This window comes from Lottia gigantea, assembly GCF_000327385.1.
Source record: "Lottia gigantea unplaced genomic scaffold LOTGIsca_20, whole genome shotgun sequence".
NCBI classification, from domain to species: Eukaryota; Metazoa; Mollusca; class Gastropoda; family Lottiidae; genus Lottia; species Lottia gigantea.
This window is the reverse complement of record NW_008708401.1, coordinates 2,873,915-2,895,327: the sequence shown is the minus strand read 5'-3', so window position 1 is coordinate 2,895,327 and position 21,413 is coordinate 2,873,915. Positions and strand designations below refer to the sequence as shown.

At 30.9% G+C, this 21,413-nt stretch overlaps 2 protein-coding genes across 2 annotated transcripts; one reads left to right on the top strand and one right to left on the bottom strand.

The window, feature by feature from the left end:
* Positions 1-326: 326 nt before the first annotated feature.
* Positions 327-4,518, top strand: LOTGIDRAFT_187812 (hypothetical protein). Its single transcript, XM_009053796.1, has 9 exons — positions 327-481; positions 1,109-1,225; positions 1,480-1,582; positions 1,855-2,007; positions 2,300-2,418; positions 2,837-3,001; positions 3,164-3,280; positions 3,536-3,709; positions 4,260-4,518. Exons 1-9 carry the CDS (start codon positions 416-418, stop codon positions 4,365-4,367), a joined length of 1,122 nt encoding a protein of 373 aa, XP_009052044.1. The 5' UTR covers positions 327-415; the 3' UTR covers positions 4,368-4,518.
* A 5,381-nt stretch (positions 4,519-9,899) lies between these two features.
* Positions 9,900-18,583, bottom strand: LOTGIDRAFT_214304 (hypothetical protein; the record flags this gene model as incomplete). Its single annotated transcript, XM_009053795.1, has 9 exons — positions 18,450-18,583; positions 16,363-16,501; positions 15,782-15,884; positions 13,292-13,393; positions 12,646-12,758; positions 11,739-11,917; positions 11,314-11,400; positions 10,749-10,938; positions 9,900-10,067 (listed from the first exon to the last, which is right to left on the bottom strand). Exons 1-9 carry the CDS (start codon positions 18,545-18,547, stop codon positions 9,900-9,902), a joined length of 1,179 nt encoding a protein of 392 aa, XP_009052043.1. The 5' UTR covers positions 18,548-18,583.
* Between the last annotated feature and the right edge of the window lie 2,830 nt (positions 18,584-21,413).

Below are 21,413 nucleotides of genomic sequence, written 5' to 3'. Positions count from 1 at the left end.
ATAATATACCAAAGGCATTCGTTAAATTTATTTGTCAACTCATTCTATGCTTGCATAATTATGTTATCATTTTATAGAATTTGTTAAGCTTTCAACCCTGGAACTCCAATAATCGAAAACACAGAAACGCTATTTGATCAAATCTAGTAGCTTGGAGTAAAACAGAAATTGTACAAGAGTTTGACATATAATGTTAAGCTATTGCCTGTGGTCTGACAGGAAATAAGACTTTTTGTGATTTTTTTACTTTGAAGAGTTCTGTAGGTGGTGCTGGGCTCGCAGGAACTGGGAAACAGAACTTCTTGACCTCTCTATAGAAAGATGTAATTCCGTAGATAGTGGGAGTGTTGATGACATTTGATATAATTGATAAGTTTGATTAAGATGGCCTTAAAGTCATAGTGAAAAGCTCACAATGAGTAATAACAACACTATTCACAATGATAAAGGGCAACCTATCACCATTACTGAAATGTTGCAGGTTGGTGATCTAACTAAAAAAAGAAAAAGATATCTTCTTCTTCCTTTATGACTTTATTTCTTCCTGTATTTCTCCCCTGTTCATAATCCTTCGACCTTTGTAGCTATATAAGGACATTAAGGGTTTTTATAGGTTAGATATATAACCCTGCTTTGAAATGATATCCACTGGATCATTTGACACCTGTCTGAGCTGGTGAGGATGTGTATCAGTTTTCCATCTTATCATTCCATTGATCAAAATGTGTGATCAAGTAAAAGTCTGTTTGATTCAATGGAGATTGAAATCTGTTAGTCTCAATTTGAGAGACGACACACGTTAGGTTGTTGACCCTCAACGGTTTTGGGCCTTTGGCATAAAAAATTTTCATTTTTCAGAACTGACTGGAATATGCCTCATCTAACCATTTAACAGTCAATAATTTGTCTTTCAAGATCTGCTCTGCTACTGTCTTCTTTATTGATTAGCTGCCCCACAGTCCTCTATTTTGTTGCCTTGTCAGGTCTTACTATCTAGTTTAAAGGCTAGCTTCTTCATTGGAAGTATATTGTAAGCTGAATTGTGGCTTTATTATTTGATGAAGCATGTGTATGCCTATGAAAATATATAAGGTATCTTTGTTTGCAGTTGGCACATATCGGGGTGCCGTCAGATCAAGTAACATGGTCAAGAGTCACTATGATATCAGATAGATGGATAGCTATCAGACATGGTAAAAGTGAAGACAATGCACAAAAAGCTATGGTAAGTGAAAATATCTTAACGTATGTACAAAATCTAATATTTTGACCTGTGCAACCTTCTTGACAGGAAAATATATTAATGATATGTAACTTTACCCATGTTAAATTAGTAACATAATAGATTTAAATTATCAGAATACAGATCTTTGTATCATTAGAGATACTGTAGGTATGATAATCATTACCATGTAGGAGATATTTTATTTCATTTTAAATTCATATGGATTTCTAATGAGTAGCATTATTTTATTGTAGGTAACAGTTTTAAATCCCAAGGATGGTTCAATATCTTATGCAGGTCAAACTACTGCTGATTCAGTTATTATGAATCCAACACAACCTATTATGGCCTTAAAAGGTATGAATTGGATTGTATTGTTCTATTATAGACTACCCTTGCAATTTGAGGACCTTGAGATTTTAGCAAAGTAAGCTAGCTTATTGAACCGGAGCGAGAAAACGACAGAGCAATTGGAATTTGTGTTAAGTTAGAACCCATTTGTTTGACTTAAGCTAGCAAATGTAAAGTTTCCAATGCTCTAACCGCCTGTGCCATAGAACTGCAGAAACTGTTCTAGGATTCATTTTAAAAAAAATTCAAATGAGATGATGTCTGTTTTTTCATTGCAGCTGGTCTGAGATTTGAAGTCTTTAATCTTGATACTAAAGTATTAATTAGTAAAACTAGATTACATGAAGCAGTGGTATATTGGACATGGGTCAACTCTGATGTCATAGCTATGGTAACAGAAACATCTATATATCATTGGGATCTGTGGCAAGGTATTTTTTTTTAACTTCAACAAAATTGATGCTATTGTTATTCAGATTTTATACAAGTATTAGAATAATCCATAAATTGAAATGAATACAATGCTGTCTGTGCATTTAAATAGTCTTTGATATAATCTACCTCTGATGAAATTAGTCTGCTGAGAGAAAAAAAATATCAGGGCTGGTTTTATCCACATTTATCTTCTGACCTTTTGCACCAAACTTTTGTCCAACTATATTATTAAAAGTTTGACGTTGCTGATACAAGATTGAAGGAAATATGTTATTATTTTTAATCAAGGAAGTTGTCCACCAGAGAAGATGTTTAATAGACATAGTCGACTAGCTTTCAGTGAAATAGTCAGCTATAAAACTGACCCTGCAGTAAAATGGTTAGCTGTTACAGGAATGACTCCTGAGGTATGTTTAAACTGATTTATGACGTGCTTTGTACAATATCTGTAATATTTCTTCAATGCAGAGAAACTGGCTGACCAAAACTTGACCATGGACAATAAATATTGTTTGCTTCAGGCTCTGCACATTGAAGATCCCTCAGCAGTTGGAAATTACACAGCTGTCCTGGCAAATTTTACAGTCTTTTTTAGCCCAATCAGGAGCATTAAATTAAGATATCAAACATCATGTCATTTCACTTCTGCAGACTTGAATGCAGGAGTGAATTATTATTTGACACCCCTCAATTCTTTATTGAACTCTTCCACACATGCATATTTTCAATCAATAAGATAAAGTGGCTGTATGTTTGGAAGAGATGATTCTGTTGCTTGTCAATATATTATCACATATGAGTTCTATGTTATTTTGAAATTTTTAGGATGATAAGATATCTGGAGTAACACAGCTATATAATTTAGAAGAAGATATAACTCAGTGTATAACAGCCCATGCTGTGTGTTTTGCTAGTTATAAATTTACAGATAATCCTTGTCCTTCAACTTTATTTTTCGTTTGTACCCGAGATGTTCATGATCATGGCAAGGTAGGGTAAAAATAATCAGTCATATTGAAATGTAATAAATCCCTATTTCAAAATATTTTTGATATATCATCAATGAGGATTTGTAGAGAAAAAATTGATTCACTTTTTGGTTATCATTTAATGATTTACCTTATGCAATTGTATTTTAACAATATTTTTTAGGTGCATGTTATTGAATTAGGTCCGTATAAAGTTGGTAATTTTGCACCAAGGAATTGTTATGATCATGTACAATATTTAGATGATACAGACAGATATGATTTCCCTATTTCTTTACAGGTAAATTTTTGTTATGATTTGATGCACATAATAAATCCTAATTAATGATGTAAATATTGAATTTTACTGGCTTTCAGATGTGGTCTAATCCCTGTATCTGTATAATTTTGCTAATGTTGCTAAAAGTTGTTTTTTTGGATGAAAGGCAAATAGTAATTAAATATCTATGGCTAAATAATTTTTAAGTTGAAAAAGAAGACCTACGTGATCAAAAGCATAAGATATTTACCAGTAGTATGTTTTTTATATTTTCAGGTTTCAGCAGAATATGGAATATTATTTGTTATAACTAAATATGGTTATTTATATATTTGTGATATACAGACAGCCACATGTTTATGCTGTGCTAGAATCTCTATGGATATTATTTTTACCTCCACATTAAATACAGATACACAGGGTATTCTAGGTGTTACTAGAGGTGGTCAGGTAGGTGTTATATACAGATACACATTGTATTCTAGGTGTTACTAGAGGTGATCAGGTAGGTGTTATATACAGATACACATTGTATTCTAGGTGTTACTAGAGGTGGTCAGGTAAGTGTTAAATACAGATACACACTGTATTCTAGGTGTTACTACAGATGGACAGGTAGGTGTTAAATACAGATACACATTGTATTCTAGGTGTTACCAGAGGTGGACAGGTAGGTGTTAGATACAGATACACAGGGTATTCTAGGTGTTACTAGAGGTGGACAGGTAGGTGTTAAATACAGATACACATTGTATTCTAGGTGTTACCAGAGGTGATCAGGTAGGTGTTTAATACAGATACACAGGGTATTCTAGGTGTTACTTGAGGTGGTCTGGTTTGTGTTAGATTGTTGTTACATTTTTCTAATATTACCAACAACCGACATTTGAGTTTCATTTTGAAAACTGATATTGACAGCTGAAATGGAGCTCTCTCAGCTGATAAAGCAAATATCCATATATCCCTCTTAAATACCTTGAAAATCTTTTATGAATTTTAGGTTCTGACCATAGATCTAGAGAAGGAAAGTGTGATATCATATTTACGTGAAACAGGAAAGAAATCCCACCAAGCTAATAGATTGGAGCAGGCCATTACAACTCCATAGTGTACATCAAGAGGTATATAGTCTCAGATCTTAGATAGATGCCTGATAAATTTTATATTAGTTTTATATATATATTTATTTTGTCTTGTATCAAATTGACTTAAGAAGAAAACAGTCTCAAAGTTTTTAAAGTTGAATGGAAGCATGAATCAAAATTGTTATTTGTTATCTTTATTTTAAATTGTTTGAAGATTGAGGGGAGAATCCAACTTTATGTAACACTTACAGATGGTTATATCTGTCATGTTCTGGCCAAGTTGAAACATACTACCAAAGTTCCATAAAGAAAAAAACAGGTATCCAAATTATATTTCTGTCAGACTGACAGATAATTTTCATTCTTTGTTATCAGCTAAATGTGATTGTAAATTTCACTTTATATCCAGTTTTATACAAACCTTAGCACCTTTGTATGAAACATTTCTATAAATACCCAAATGTAATAATATTGATGATAAATATTGATAAATATTGCACTTGACACAATATTGTCTAGTCTTATTGATGTGACAGCACATAGTTCACAATAGATAAAGATATAATATAAACCTTATAGATGTTATAATTTATTTTTTTTTTATAAATTTTATACACCCACATGAAATGGGGGGTGTATAATGGTGTCAACCATGTCTGTTTGTCCGTCCACAATTGCTCGTAAACACTCAAGAAGGCACAATTCTTGACAGATTTTGATGAAACTTGGTAATATTATGCAATATTGCCCCAAAGAGTTAAAAAGAAGTATATGGCTGAATATTTTATTCTGGTGATTGTTTCTGTGCTGCCATAAATAGATATTCTTATTCAAAAACAAAACTGCCAATGGGCGTATATTATCTGGCAAGCTATCTTTATTTGTATGGTATATCTATTAAAATCACTGTCCATAGGTATTGATAAAATAGATCTTTTATCAGTGACCAATATAACTTCTGTTACCTTCAAGGTTGGGTATTAACATAGGTTATTGTGACATTTTTTTTCCTGGGTCACAAGTAATGTACTTTTATCTTTACTTTTACCTATTATTATTTCTGTCTTCCTAATTGATTTTTGATATAGACTAAGCTTTCACTGTGGCTTATAGACCCCATCTGAAATTTGGGTCCCTCTTCCCATTTTGGGGGTATTTTACTTTTATTCTTTGCTTATTACATGGCCTTCCTTATATGATTTGATACAGACTTTTCTTTGACATTTGATACAATTGGCATTGAACTTCTGACATGTTCTCAAAATGTCTTTAAAAGAGCTATTACAAATACTGGTTAGCTTGAAGTTGTTTTTGATGGTGACTTGACAAGATTTAGAATTACAGAAACTAAAGAATGATGTAAATAGAAGTTATAAAACCCTTCCAAATCCTTTCTTTTCTTTGTTTTGTTTATAATTGCAGTAATATTAGGTACTAACACATTTTTATGACAGTGCAATATAAAAGATTTTACTATAAAAAGCTGGTCTATATTTTGAGATATAAAGCTATTATATATTATATAGAGATTAGTTTGGTACTATCTTATAGTATTATATGATATAGAACATTGTTTATAATTATAAAGAAATTTAGTATAGTGCTATATTATTATTTAAATGTATTATTATTCATGTATATTGTAAGGTAATATCTATTTGACATAATCTAGTTTCCTTTGACATCTGAAACTCCTGATGCCACTTGGGGACTGTGTGTGTCCCTTTCATACTGTGCGAGTAACGAAAAAGGTAAGCATTGATAAATTGAAACTAGAACCTAACAACTGGAACAAGGTTAAGCCAAATAGATGCCTGATTATTGTTATGTTAACATTTGTTATCATTTTATTATTATTTACTTTGCGTCATTGTATTACTTATTATTATACCAATACCAAAAACCCCTGTCACAACCCTAATGAGGATTGTATTCACATCACAATCTAACACTGAGTAAGCACAATTTCACAAAACTTATGATATTAATCCAACAAATTTAAAATCAAATGTTTTTGTATATTGTATCAAACATTTTCAGAAATAGTTTAGTTACAACTCTAGTCTTAACTGATAATTGTAGAACTTAAATTAACTTTTATTTCTTGAATTAGATTTTTCATTGTTTTGAGTTGCCAAAGAGTTCTTCCACCTATGAAGACATTTTTTTTTGACAGTGCAAAAAGTTAGTGCAAACTATTTATTTTTTGGTACATGTATACTAAATATGGCACACACACATATCAGCTGCATTCTAAGGTTAAATTTCCTATTTATAATGAAAATTTGATCCACAAGATTACAGCCTGATTAACGTAGCATCAAATATTGTATTAATTATTATTATTATTAAATTAACAATCTGCTAGTATTATATGGATTGTTCTCTAGTCTTTACTAATAAGTATAACACTTGCCTAATAAACCTAGGTTTGACTTGACTTTTTTTTAAATTTGAATCTCCTGAGTTTACTATTATCCCCAACTTCCTTTGAATGTTTGATAAGAGTTGACAAGTAAAAACAATTCACCATGTATTTAATATTTTTCATGTAGAGGTGGGCTCAGGTTGATCCTATGTTTTCCTCATCTTGACAATTTGATATGATGCTTTTCGTGGGAGCTAACGCTTAGCTGTCAGTCAGTGGAAATTTCATGTGATTGCGAAATTCTTAACCATTAAGTGAGTCACCTGACAGAAAATGTAGCCAATGCTGGTAAAATGTAAAAGTGGATAATATTCTTAACCTTAATTCAAGACCAGATTTGATTTTCTTTCGAAATTCTCCCTAGTGGCCTAAAAGTATATTTGATTGACACATTTTTTCTTCTTTGATAATTTTGGATGTAAAGCTCCATTTCCAAGAAAAGAAAAACAAATTTTAAGTTAATCATTTAATAGTAGAAAAAGGGAAAGAGTAACATTAAGTATAAGACAAAGATATTTATATACATTGGGCCAAATCATAATCACTTCATTTTTGATATATCGACAAGTAATCTTTTGGTGAAAAATTGATTGGTATGGTATACAAGTTAATGTCCACTTCCAAGTGATATCAGAGACTATCTGAAATATTCCCAGATGTACATAAATACCTTTATCCAACTAAAGCAACAATAACAAATAAATCTGACAATGATCATAAATTCAAGATTAACTTAAATTTGAACTAGACTGTAGAGACAGCCTTGATCTCAGTTCTATTGTAATATACTTTGATTTCATGAAATTAGATCATTTGAACATTGAATATAAATTATATCTCATCGAGCAATTAACCACATTCAGAATGCAATCCTGACATCTTGCTAAATATCTGGTTGAAATTTTTGGGATCCTTTCGAGATCTTTCCACCAAAATATAAACAGGCCTTCTAAACTCAAATCACATGATAATTTTTCAAATTGAGCAAATAAATTAATGCAAAGCCACATCAAAATTCATTACACAATCTTCACAAAAATTATGATAATCAACAACATTCCATGTTTAATTGTCTCCAGACAAAATAATAATTAAAATTCATTAAAAGCATCCTCATCCCTAATAACAAATTATATCAAAGTTGTTCACAATGCTACGTCATAGATCAGGATCAAAGTGATTCATCAGATACATTGCTAAATAACTGGTACAGAAAACATTGTGGAAATAGAAAATAACTACAGGTATTTACAGGACTAAAAGTTTAACAAAAACATAGAATTCTAATCAGAAATGCTTACTACAGGTTCCTCTGTTAAAAACTTCAGACTTGTTTATTTTATAACTCTATGAAACTACACTGCTAACATTACAGCAGGTTTGAGTTTGATCATTCAGTTTGATCATTTAGTGTCATCCTTACAAAATCAGTGCTAAACTTAAATATTTCTATGAACTCATTGGGCAGATTAATGTGACTAAGATGATGGAAAACTAAATTGCCCAAGCTGCTTTAGAAAGTTATACCAAACTATAACAAAGATTACCAAGTTATCTATAGAAATTTAAGTTATAGATCCATGTTAATACTGCTCTTATAATTAACTATTAGTACAAAGTACAAACCAAGGCAAAATCAAAGGAATCGGCAGAAATGATTCAATTGAGCACAAATCGACATTCAGTGAGAAAAAAAACATCTCAAATTTATTTATCGATCAAATAAACCTAATGAAGCAAGCAAATAACATGGATTATGATTCTATAACATGATATTTCAAGAATTTTGTTTCTATAAATTACATGGAATTTCTTGCCCAACTTTAGCAATAAAAGTTTTCTACAATTACAGAACAGGTAATGATTTTACAAGAGCAATTACCATTTTGTTTGAATAGTTTGAGATAGTGTTGAAGTAATATGATCTTTCTGGAATAACAGGAACCACTGATGTCAGACAGGAAATCAACATGGTAAAATGGAATCTCTTAGCATTCCCAAGAAGGCATCAAAATCACTTCCAAGTCTCTTCATGATATGAGTTTTAAGAAATAACTTAGATGACTTTGTAATTGTTCATTGTATATGTGTAATATCAATTGAAACATACTTGAATTAAGATCACATTACAAATGTATGTATGATTTTGATATTATACTGGATCTCAAACTCAGCTAGACTATATTGTTCTTATAGACATCAAAGTTATAGATAATCTTTAATAAGGTGGATATGGTAATATGGAAGACAGACATGTATAACTACAGCCTGTAACTGGTGCATTTCTTAACATTCTTCTGATAAGTAATTTGGTTTTTCTTTTTCTTTATTTAAAGAATAATTTGATACTGAGTTGCCAAGTTTAGATTTGTCTATATTTTTATTGAGAGATGTTAATTGTTGAATGTCACAATATTTCAAGTATTGAAGATAACCGACTTAAGTATTCACTTTCACTGTAAATTATCTCCTGAAAACTGTAAATATTTTGACTAATCCAGACACCATACCTGAGTTGTTATCACAGGCTTAAGAATTCAACTTGTGTCCATGTCTAGATACTGAATTTGAGCAAACACTTGATTACATTTTGTAACTTGGCATCCTTCACAGAGTGAACATAGCTAATGATGTTAGCAGACAGGTTAGTTGACATCCTGGAAGATTATGAAGGAAACTGACACACAGGCTATGCAAAATAATACAGCTGTGAGCAAGTTTGCAGCAGACTTTGGACAAGCTTACACAGAATCTCTACCTAAACACAGATTTTAGAATTTGAATGTTTCCAATCTGTCTTCCAATATCTTTCATGATATAACTCTGAAGGACAGCTCCTCATAGGAAGAAAGTTACCTTGACACATATTGGAATGAGGATGAACATTTGACTGACACACCCTTGTTGAGTGGAATAAATACAGTTGACTGATTACTGTTATCACTGTAAATCAACTAAAGATGACACATTTCTCTTTCATTCCTTATTGAAATTGTCCAGTTGAGCTCCAACACAATAAAACTCCCATAAAATATTTCCAGATCTTTGAGCAGACATCAATAAATTAAGAATGATAAGAATGGAAATGTAGCAGTCAAACAGCATCACATTCACACAACACCACAATCTAAGTAGTAACTTCTTCAGTGATTCCACCCCACCGAACTTTATATTTCTTATTTCGCCATTGAATTGTACTGTCTGCATGACGCAATAACAATATATACGGTGAAGAAAGTTCTCGTAACAACCATGCAACAACAAATTCAAACTTGGAAAATGGTAAGGGTCCATTCTGTAAAAAAAAAGATAGATAATTTTTACTTTTTTTGTTATATAAAAACTCATTTCATGCTGCCTACAAGAAGATCTGATATTATGTCCTCAAAAAGACATATAGTTTCTCTTTTCATCACTATTAGATGATCTATCTGAACAGTCGTAATTCAAAATCAAATGCTGCATGAAGTCTATCTATTTCATTCAGTACTACATTGATGAGATATAGTGTATATCAAACTTTCGTTCCGTTACTAGCTTATATTTATTACATAGCCACTACCGTTTGTTTGATGACATAACCAGCCAGGGCTTGGATTTTGTAATGCAAACAAAAGGTGAGTGTTGGATATAATGAAATATAATAACAATTTTTTCATTATAGCAAACAAAAGGTGCATTCAGTGTCTTATGCTTCTCAGAATACACATTTTGTTCCCATCACAAATTCCCAGCATATTAGACATATTGTGGTAATGGAGTTCAATTTCTGACATTTGAAACACAGATTTCTGACAACCCAAGCAAATCTTTACAAACAATAGTATGGCTTTGGAAAACCTTGTTTGATATCATAATGAACTGAATCAGTTTGATGTCCTTCCTTTTCTGCACCAGTTAGAGCTAATGAGGACGAGCAATGCCATGCACTGTGCAATGGGGAAAATAATATCATGTTGTAAAGTAAGTCTCATACCTGAACTACACAAATTAACACATAATCTAAGAGGAACCAAAGTAAAACATGAAGAAGAAAAAATCCCATTGGACTAAAATCAAATAAAAACTGTACAGCCCAGGAAGCAGCCACACCCATAATCATACATTCTGATAGTGGTTCCAGGAATACAAATAATGGTAACATAGAATATCTCATGTACGCCCATCTGAAATATAAATAAATATCTGAATAAAATATAAGATATCATTTAAATATGAAAGGCATATAAATCACTATTAACATCCTATGAGGTTTATATCTATACATGGCAAATTATTTACACAGCTGATCAGAGATTACATTTACTTACCAAATTTGAATTGACGTACAACTCTATTCATTTCATTTCAATTTACTTGCTGTTCAGACATGTTGGTGTTTCCACAGCTGATCAGAAACTTACATTTAAGTGGCAACATCTAGCTTATCAGAGGTGCATATCTACTTATTATCTGATCAATAATAAACATCTACAGGGAAAATTGTTTCAACATAGAAAATGTAGATTAACTCTCGGTAAAATAAATCACAAATAACCTACCTTCTTAATCTTTTATGAAAATCTGTGACAGAATAATTACCAGAATTTTGTAAAGCTGGTTTTGTACATAAAGTTATTTTATAACCTCTGAAATAGTACAGAAAATAATATCAAACTTGAGGATAAGTTTCTGGAATTTTATAAATAAATAATAAAATAAAATAAATTGAGCATTATGTTAGGGCAAGATGTAATTAGATCATTATAATCATCTGTTCTACATTTGGCTTTATGCTGGCCTTCTGAATAGGTCACAAGTATGGTTGAACAATTACCTTCAGTACTATGCCATGCATTGTTTCATTCCTTAAGAATGCACCAACAAAAGCAAAATTTGCATTAAGGTGGTATTTTGAGTTCGACTTCATAATTTTTGCGAATTCTTGGAATCTACAAGCTGGAAAAATATATACATAATGACTTACTGATTTCTTATAGCTTGAGCAATAAAGTAATCTTCAGCTAAATATTTTCCAAATTCTTGGAGGCCTCCAGCGACTTCCAGAACATCTTTCTTGAAGATCATAGACATTCCAGTAGAACAATTAACACCTACAGCATTAGCAGAGAGACAAGCCCTAGCCTGCATTGTTCCAAAATATACCTACAATATACAACAAAACAAAATGCAACAATGCTTATTTTCTGTGTAAAGCAAAAGGTTTTTAAATTTTTTTCTATATTTCTTAAGAGAATTGGAATATCAGTCTCAAAATAGTACTGTTAGTCTTGGACTGTCTTTGCATTGATATCTAAATAAAATGTTAGTAGGTTTACATTGAAAAAACACTTTCATCTCAATCCAGTACCAAGGAAAATCCACACCCTAAATTAAAGGGTATAAATACGCTAACTGAGTTTATTTTCAGATTGGTTATTGTGTCTAACAGGGAATAACAGTACTATTAAGACAGCTGTTACATTTTCAATATGTTATACTGATATTTATCTCAATTTCATTAATAATAACTAATATAATCAAATATAATAAATATGTGCGCAACAATGGACACAACAAAATTAACATAGCATAAAGCTTTGATATTCTCCTTTTGGCTTTAATATAGAATTATGAAGTTCAGTCTTACATAATATTCAGTTTAAGTAAATGGGTATAGATAATCTGGGAAAGATCAATGCCAAGAGGTTTGGCCAAGGAACAGCTGGTAGAAAGAATTCTTTATTATGCTCCTAAGTTATTATCCTTGTAAAATATAGTTGTTTCTTTCTTTCAAACATTTTGACATTGCTTTATCTCTTATTATCTCTTTGTTCTTTATCATGATTAAATAGTACTCTTAACAGGGGAATTCAAATAGTAATAGACAGTACCTGTTCATAGACTGAAGCAAAACCATTTCTACTACAAACATAAGGCATTTGTAAAACTAAGCCAACATCTTTGACCATACATGATGCCATTTCTGATAGAGAATCTTCATTCACTGTAATAAACAAGAACTCATACAAATTCAATCATAATGACATGTTATAATACACCTAAGAAGGGAAGGGATTTTAGTTTCTCCCCAGTTACAATCAGCCAAAGGTTGAAATTTTTGTGTACATATCTGCCTGATAAATATACAGATCTAGGCATTTCAATTATAATAAAGCGATTACAAGGAAGGTATGTCATATCAAATCATATCAACAATTTCAATTTCTGTCAAATGTCTTGTGGTTCTTGCAATTCGACTACAACTAAATGTTTGTGACATCACTATCTCAAAATCTGTTTATCATATCTAAGAGCCTGTGCAATAGCTACATCATTAAACTTCAAGTTTTAATGGAATTGCAAGAACCATGGAGTTGTGACTATAATTGCAATAGTCCTCAATTAGCTCAATACACATAAAAAGTACAGAAAACTCTTAACAATCAGTTATCAAAAAAATGTTCAATTGAAGTAACCCATAGAATATAAATGAAACAAAATATCCTGAGCTGTACATAGATTGAGACAAATACTTACTTTTAATACCACTATCTGATATGAGTATAAGATTATGTTTAGCTGCCTCATAAGCCCTGATCATATTGTTGATTTTACCATTGGGGCCAACATGTTTTAAACCTAAAAGTTTATACATAAATTTATTTTATTTATATGGTTTATATATTTCAATATATATATATCTTCTCCTTTTAAATTCTCAATGGGTCAAATTTACTGTGAAAACTAATATGACATTTTCTAGCAAGTTTATTATATATGTGATCACATGTTGTGGATGCAACAAGCTCTATATTGGCTGTAGAAATAATTTACGGAACAGAATGACCATTCATGGACAACAAATCCGGGATCCTAAACACATTGATGTCTGTGCAAGGGGAATATCCCCAAATTTTATGGTATTTCTATTCTGCAAAATGTCCAGCCAAGACAGCCTACTAATGGGAATCAAGGAGAAATATTTTATTGAGAAACTAAAGCCTAAATTAAACCAATTAGTTTGATCTTTATATACATTTTGTTTATTTTTCTTTTTTCCATTGGTGTAAATCCATCATATTAATATATCTCCTAAAGACAATATCATGACGTCATATTGTTGTGTATTGTATTGTTACTATGACTTGATAAACCAGGTTGGCAGTAAAAATTATCTATCTTTATCAGCATTATTGATCTCATTTAACTATAAAATATAATATATTGCTTCCTGATACAATATTTTATGTGTGAAAATACTGTGGTTAAATGATATATTATGTTTGCATTATCAAAAGCGTTATACATGAAAATATTTCTAAAATATGCTATTATCATCTATGTATCTACTTGATCAAATTGCATTTGTTTTAAAAGCATTAATTAAAGATAGTGGACCACAGCCATATACGCCCACCACGGCATGCAGATGGTAAATATTAAAGATTTTGGGGCAAGGGCAATAACTCTGCCTCTAATGGTCGAAAATTGCTCAAATTTGAACTTGATCTTTGTGTTATGAATATACTTGTATACACATACTGAATTTCATTTGATTCCATCAAGCAAATGTTGACAGCAGACGGGTGGACCGACATTTCATGAATATGTATGCACATACCAAATTTCATTTGATTCCTTCAAACACTCTAGTTTTTAGAGTGTTTACGAGCAATTGATGTTGATAGAAGCACTTACTGTATAGAGGTTAAAGGGCGAAACTCCTCAAAACTGACGTAGGAAGCCTAAATCTTGAAAAAGCCTTAAATTCAATCAGAAGTAAACTAAACTTTCTCAAACCTTTTGATTTAGGTCCAATAACATCCATTTTAAGTTTCGTCAATAGTAATAGCATATTCAAGATTCTGGGGCAAGGGTAATAACTCTGCTTCTAACGGTCAAAAATAGCTCAAATTCGAACTTGATCATCGTTTTATGAATATTTATACACATATTTAATTTCATTTGATTCCATCAAAAAATCTAGTTTTTAGAGCGTTTACAAGCAAATGTTGACGGACGGACGTAGAGAGATGTGGGCGTATAAAATCAGAGAGTACTAATTGCTAATTAAGCAGTTTGACCTAGTTTTAGTGTTCGGCTTTATAGCGGCTCGATTAGTTGACATATTTCTCTAAATTTGGCGTTCATTTTGCTAAAATTTGTACAGTAGTTTTCTTACCTACCAAAAAGCATATAAAAAACCCCTTACATAATGTTTTTTTAACAGTTTTGTCATTTAAAATTAACGGCTGGATATTTTTCAGTTTAAACATTCAGATATGTCAAGGGACCTGCTTTCTAGATTTCAGTGTATAGTTATCATAAATTTGAGCCAAATTTTTTTTGACCTATAGAAAAAGTGGAATGCCCCTTTAAGATTGTGAAGTCAATTTTGCCTTTTCCATATTTGATTATTATAAAACAGTCTGATTTTTAAAATGTTTCCACCATTAGAATTAAAGTTAACTCTTCATAAGACTATAATATCAATATTTCAATATACCAAATATGTAAACAACTGTCTTCTCTTTATTATCATTTTATCTTTTATGTAGTATGAAATATTTATCCTACATAAATACAAACTAGATAAGATTTGCTTTAACTCAGACTTTTACTTTAAACCCTGTGCCAGTGCCTCCTGTTGGATAGGAACTTGTTACCTTTCAACCACCCTAATCTCTTGACTCAATATATTGTTGTGCATGTCATAACTGACATTTTGCTGTTTAAGTCAAGAAAAGGCAAAGTATAAGCTTATTGTCCCATTCAGTGCATAGTCGATACAGAAGAAAATAGACGAAGTGAATACATGAGGTTCAGGTCTTGATTAACTTGTATCGAATATTTTCTACTGTATCGATAATCCTGCACGTTTCACCTTACACATCTCCTCTATTTGCAATTTAATTAGAATGCATCCAAAAGCTGTCAAATAGCTGTTTATACATGAGTAAACAGACATCATATATAGGTACATGCATGTGAATGCACGCTCATCACTTTGAATAAGAACAGACTTACCAATGAATAATTTAACATCAGCTTTAGGATATGATTCTATTAAACTTTTAACTAGTAATATAGCTGGATCATTTTCATCTTGTACAGAAAATAATAATTCATACTACAATAAATACAAATTATTATTTTAACATGGATAATCTGTCTCCCATGATAGATATTATATTGACAAATGCTTGAAAAAAAATGTTTAAGTTCATGATAATGAACAGAGTCGAAAAAAATGTACCACATTCCTTGATGCATACTGGTACCTAGAAGAAGTCAATTATGTTCAAATGCAACATATACTTGCATGGGTCATTCTACTCGCAGATCAAAGAGATTCCTTAACAATTGCAAAAATCAAACCATATTATTGAAGAGAACTAGAAATTCAAAGATATCTTGCACATTCGCAGAGGGTCAAACCATTACAAAAAATATCCAATTTGTTTTGAAATAGAATAAGGAATTTAATTGAAACTATATATAAAAGGACTACTCAAGTTTGTTTTTGTTTCCTGTTTCAAAATTGCACAAATATCTTTGCTGGACTTAGTCCATCATGGCTACTATTGATGACAACACAATTAACTCACCGATGGGTAATCTAAATTAAAGAAAGTTTCTAAATTGTGTTTTAAATTAGGATCAACTCCCATTAATGGTTTGATGATGGAAACACCAGGGGTATCTTCTGGCGACAGTTTCTCTTTGGGATAATGTAGGAGCCATTTTCTGAAGAAAAAGAAACATAATTTACCTGTGTTTGATTTCCCCCAATAATACTTCCTAATAATTTCTTCCTTGTTGTAAGAAATATAGCAAAAAAACAATATTATTCAGTAACTTCGAGCAATTGTTAAACTATCAAACTTGGTCATAATTTTTCTACATTTGGCAGTTATGTTTATCTAAGGTCTAGGAATATGAAACAGTTAAGAAATAACACATGAAATTAGTATATCCTTGACAATAATAAAGAAAGTGTCCCTTTAAGTAAAAGAAGCAAACTTCAATAAATTCTTTGATATTTTCATTTATCATTAATGTTGTATATTGGTTTGTAACAACAAAATACAATGTTCCTAAGTATATTTTGTACATTGAAATTTCTTAACTATTGCCTTTAATAATACTTTTAGTTAGATAAAACACTACCTTTGTGAGCTTTGTCAAACAGGAGGTACATCCCGCAGCTCATATTTTTTTGTAGCTAAGCCACACATGTATGCACTTTTTGTACAACACTTGATTGCATTAATATCATTGTATCCATTAGTTACAGTAAAAAAAAAGGGGGGTGTCTTTTTACACAAGTAAAATATTGTAATAATTGTAACATATATTATATATATATATATATATATATACGTTACATGATATTTATCTTCCTTTTAACTGAACTTCCCCCCTCTGTCTGTGCTTTTGTTTCTTTTCTAAACTACACTCCCAAAATAAAAAAAATTGCCATTTATATATGGATTCAGTAATATTCAAAAATCTTTCCCAGTCAATAACCTTATTATAAGTATAGTCCTACTCATACCGTACTGTATATAAATGTAATTCTTAATGAAAAGAGGGTCAAATCTGTCAAGGTTGGCTTATTAAACTGAATAGAATTAATACACACCCTAACTCTAAATCAAATCAAATCAATGTAGACTGGTGTGTAGAATTGAATTAAACAATATCTGTGCCATGACTTAGTTTTTATTTTCATTATTGTTTTCTGCTTTGAAAACGATATTCAAATACCAACAACAAACTTGTAAAGCAAGATTTCCTGAGTGTAGTTTGCAATATGTATCAAGAAAATATTTGGACTGATCTTTTTAGTATTGGTGCAAAAATAAGTATCCGGTTTTAAAATGGCAGTATGAAAAATGTTCAATGATTTTCTATTATCAAAAAGGACTAGATTTTGTTGTATAGCAAAGTTATTCATATGCAAAAATAATTTTCAACCAACAGATAAAAAACAAAATGTCCCTTTAAGAGCCATATATTCTGAAACCAGATATTAAAGTGCAACATTAAGTGCAACATCGAATTAAATAAATGTTTCTAAAATATGGTTCTAGGACAAATATTATGAATAGCTCATCCCACTAACTTAGTACTCAATGCTACAACAGTAGACTTAAATGCAAATGGCAATGTCTTAACTGCTCAAATAAATGTGGATAATGTAGGCTGTGCAGTTTAAGCTACACTAAAAGCCTACAAACAGCAAGTTTAAGCTTATATAGCAAGTAACACCAACAGAAGTAACATGGGCTGGTTTCTTTCTACTGTATCGATGATTAGAAACACAGTATTTCTACTGAGGTAGTTCTACATAACCCAACGAATCTTGTGATAGTGGCAAACAGCCTACAAGTTTTGAAGTAACAATTGACTGTATTGAAACTGCACTGCCGAGCTGCAGTTGCAGTCAGTACAGAAGAACATGTAGTACCATACTTTAAATATAGGCCTAAACATCAACTATTATACAGTGAGTAATAATCAAGTGAGATGTACAGTCACTGTTGATAAATTGTTCTGACAGATTCATTGACATAAGTGTCAAAAATGACTCTGAGAACTGACACTGACAGTAAATATTTTACTACCGGCGCCCCTCCCCATCGATCGGATTTTCCACACCGCTTTTTTTCCTCCAAAGAATTTGACTTACCCGTAAATAAGGGCTAAGGAAAATATAAACCAATCAAATAGCCATCCTCCAAATAAAGCTGATGCCAAAACTGTCGCCAAAATCAACTCAATTGACATTTCGACATTGTGCCCTGTATGAAAGCACAAATATTTCTCTCTTGATCGTATCCTGAAGTACGCATGCGTGAAATCATTGTAATGAGCATTCATTTATTTTTGGTTAGTTTTTTTCCACCATAAAAAAATAAAAACATAAATTTTCTTTTCGTTATTCGGCGATTTAAGTTTTCACACTAATTGATTTTTAAATCATGTTCCAGTTTATTCTATAGCAATACTATTCAAAAAAGGAAAAACAATTTTGCGCTAATTTTACATCAACACAAACTGCTCCCGCTTAAAGAGCTTAACCCATTACAAACGGTTACCATGTTAGGATCACAATAAACAAATCGTAGAATGTTTTTACTTTTGTTCTATTGTAATATGATCAATATTCATTACTATTTGTTTTGGCAGATTTATTCTAGATTATATTATCAATATATTGACATTAGGATCTCAATGATAAACTCTGATTCATGCACACATGCTGAATTCAAATCATCTGTCCTGATCAAAAATGTCATGTCACTTGTCAGTTCCACCCAGTAAATTCCTAGTATAAAAACATTGAGTCAATAAAACAGTTTTTCATGGTGATGATATTTGAATCTTTTTTCGGAAAAAATTTTGAATGGTGAATAAAATCTTTCTAAAATATCCATCAATTAATTATGCTCTTTCAGTGAATGGTGTCTCTGTTTCTTTTTATACAGTATTAAATTTACATTTTTATTTTTTTAGCTCTATAGATATAACAAGAAGATTTATTATAGATCTGAAATTTTAAATGACATTGGAAGAGGAGGTTTCATAGGTGTAAGCCTGTTCTCCAATCCTTTTCTTAGGAATAAAATATTGTTTACAAAAAAAAAAAAAATTTAATTTTAAAATTTTTGGGGTAATGCAACCGATGAAGGATCCTGAAAGGGGTAATCACTATAATAGAAAGAAAAGGTTGAAAACCCCTGAACTTAAAGGGACAGATGCGGCATTTTGAGGGGTTGCTTTTAGTATTGAATATATGTAAATGGTCTTCAGAAGTACTAGAAATGTAAGAAAATCGCATAATTCCTTTAAAATACTTTGAACTAAGAAATTACTCACTATTTCTATATATGTCTTTTTTATATTTAACAGCGTATCTTAAAATGACAAGTCATCACTTTAACTTTCAAACACGGATAACCCTGGACAAACATGGATTTGAAGGCTCAAATTTGGACGGTGAGCTGTCGACACTATTACTGATTGGCTTAGCTGAGACTAAAGTAGGAGTGGTAAAAAAAATGGCGCATCTATCCCTTTAAGATTGTCTATAGATCATTGGAATCAAAATGACACATCTGATTTTTTTTCACAATAAATAGAAACCATATTGCTTAAAGAGATATTGGAATGGTCTCATTTAAGTATTAAGGGCCACAGAAGCTCTTCAAGAGGCTAGGAAACTATATTATGAACCCTTTTGTATTAAATAGGTAGCAATGAGGATCCATGGTAATTAGTCTTCAGTAACATGAATATCAAATTGTTTGATCATTTATGTGATTAGACTTGTACCATCTCTGGAAAGATTAGGATGTTATGGATTGGAAGTTTTTTTTATGTCATCTTTTTCATATCATATGTTCAACAACTAAGCAGTGTTTCCTTGAACTTGATGACAAATTTCAACTGAACACAAAATCAAGTGACGAAATTTCCATCTTGGTGGGCTCTATTTGCAAAGAATGTTTCATCAATTAAGACCAGATTTGTGTTTTAAATAGGCCTGTAAGCCACCTTTTTTAGACAATAGTTGAGCATTTAAAACTAAACCCTATTATCTATTTGAATGAGCTCCAATTTCAGATAACTCAGAAAACTTTGTGAGTACATGTATTTGTAAAAGAGGTAAGGTTTCAAGATAAAACTGTATTATTAAAACACATTTATTGTATCTTATCATTAATGTTATCAATAAATATATTATCTATTTACTATAGATGATAAATAAACAAAAACAATAATATTATCAATTAGTAGTAGAATAATTATAACATGAAGATATGACATACTGATTAAAAATACAAGGCTTGTCTGACAACATATATTAATAACTTCAGGTTTTTAAAACTTTTTATTTGCATTGGGGAGAAGATATCAAGTTGCACCATTCCAATTTTCAGTCAGACCTCTGTGGTTTCTGTAATTCTACTGAACGAAGTTTTTTACGACATAGCGATCACAAAGACTCTTCGGTTTAATAGCAACATTTGCAATAATGAAATTATTTAAGCATTTCAAAATGGCCTCTTAACAACCCTTTAAAAATTTAGAAATCCACAATCAAGAATATATTCATGTCCCTTTCTCTAAAGTACATTTCTTACAAGAAAAACGTATAAATTATGAAGAGCTAAGCCCCAAAACCTAACAATAAGAATTTATTTATCCAACATGTCGAAATTGCAATGAGAAATATCATAAAGGAAGTAAAAAATTTTTATAAAACGGCCCTAGTATATCTTAAACAGACTAAAAATATTAGATATCATTTTACAAATAACTAAAACATTTATAACAAGAAATCTTTGGATTGTTGAAATATACATTGTGAACACATCAAAAGTTTGTTTATATCATTTTGTGGGTGTTATAGAAGATACTCTCCTATAAAAACACTGCCAATATATTGTAAAATTCAAACTTATTTCAGCACAGTGCACACAATTAATGACTAAATTAAAGTAGCAATTTGTCAAAAAAAAATTTTATACTGATTTTGAGCATGGAAATTTGTAAAATTCCTTTAAATCTTTTTTTTTACTTCCATTTCCATGAAGGAAATCAGTGAAATAGATTTTCCTTTTTTCCACAAATTAGGAGTATTTTTTGA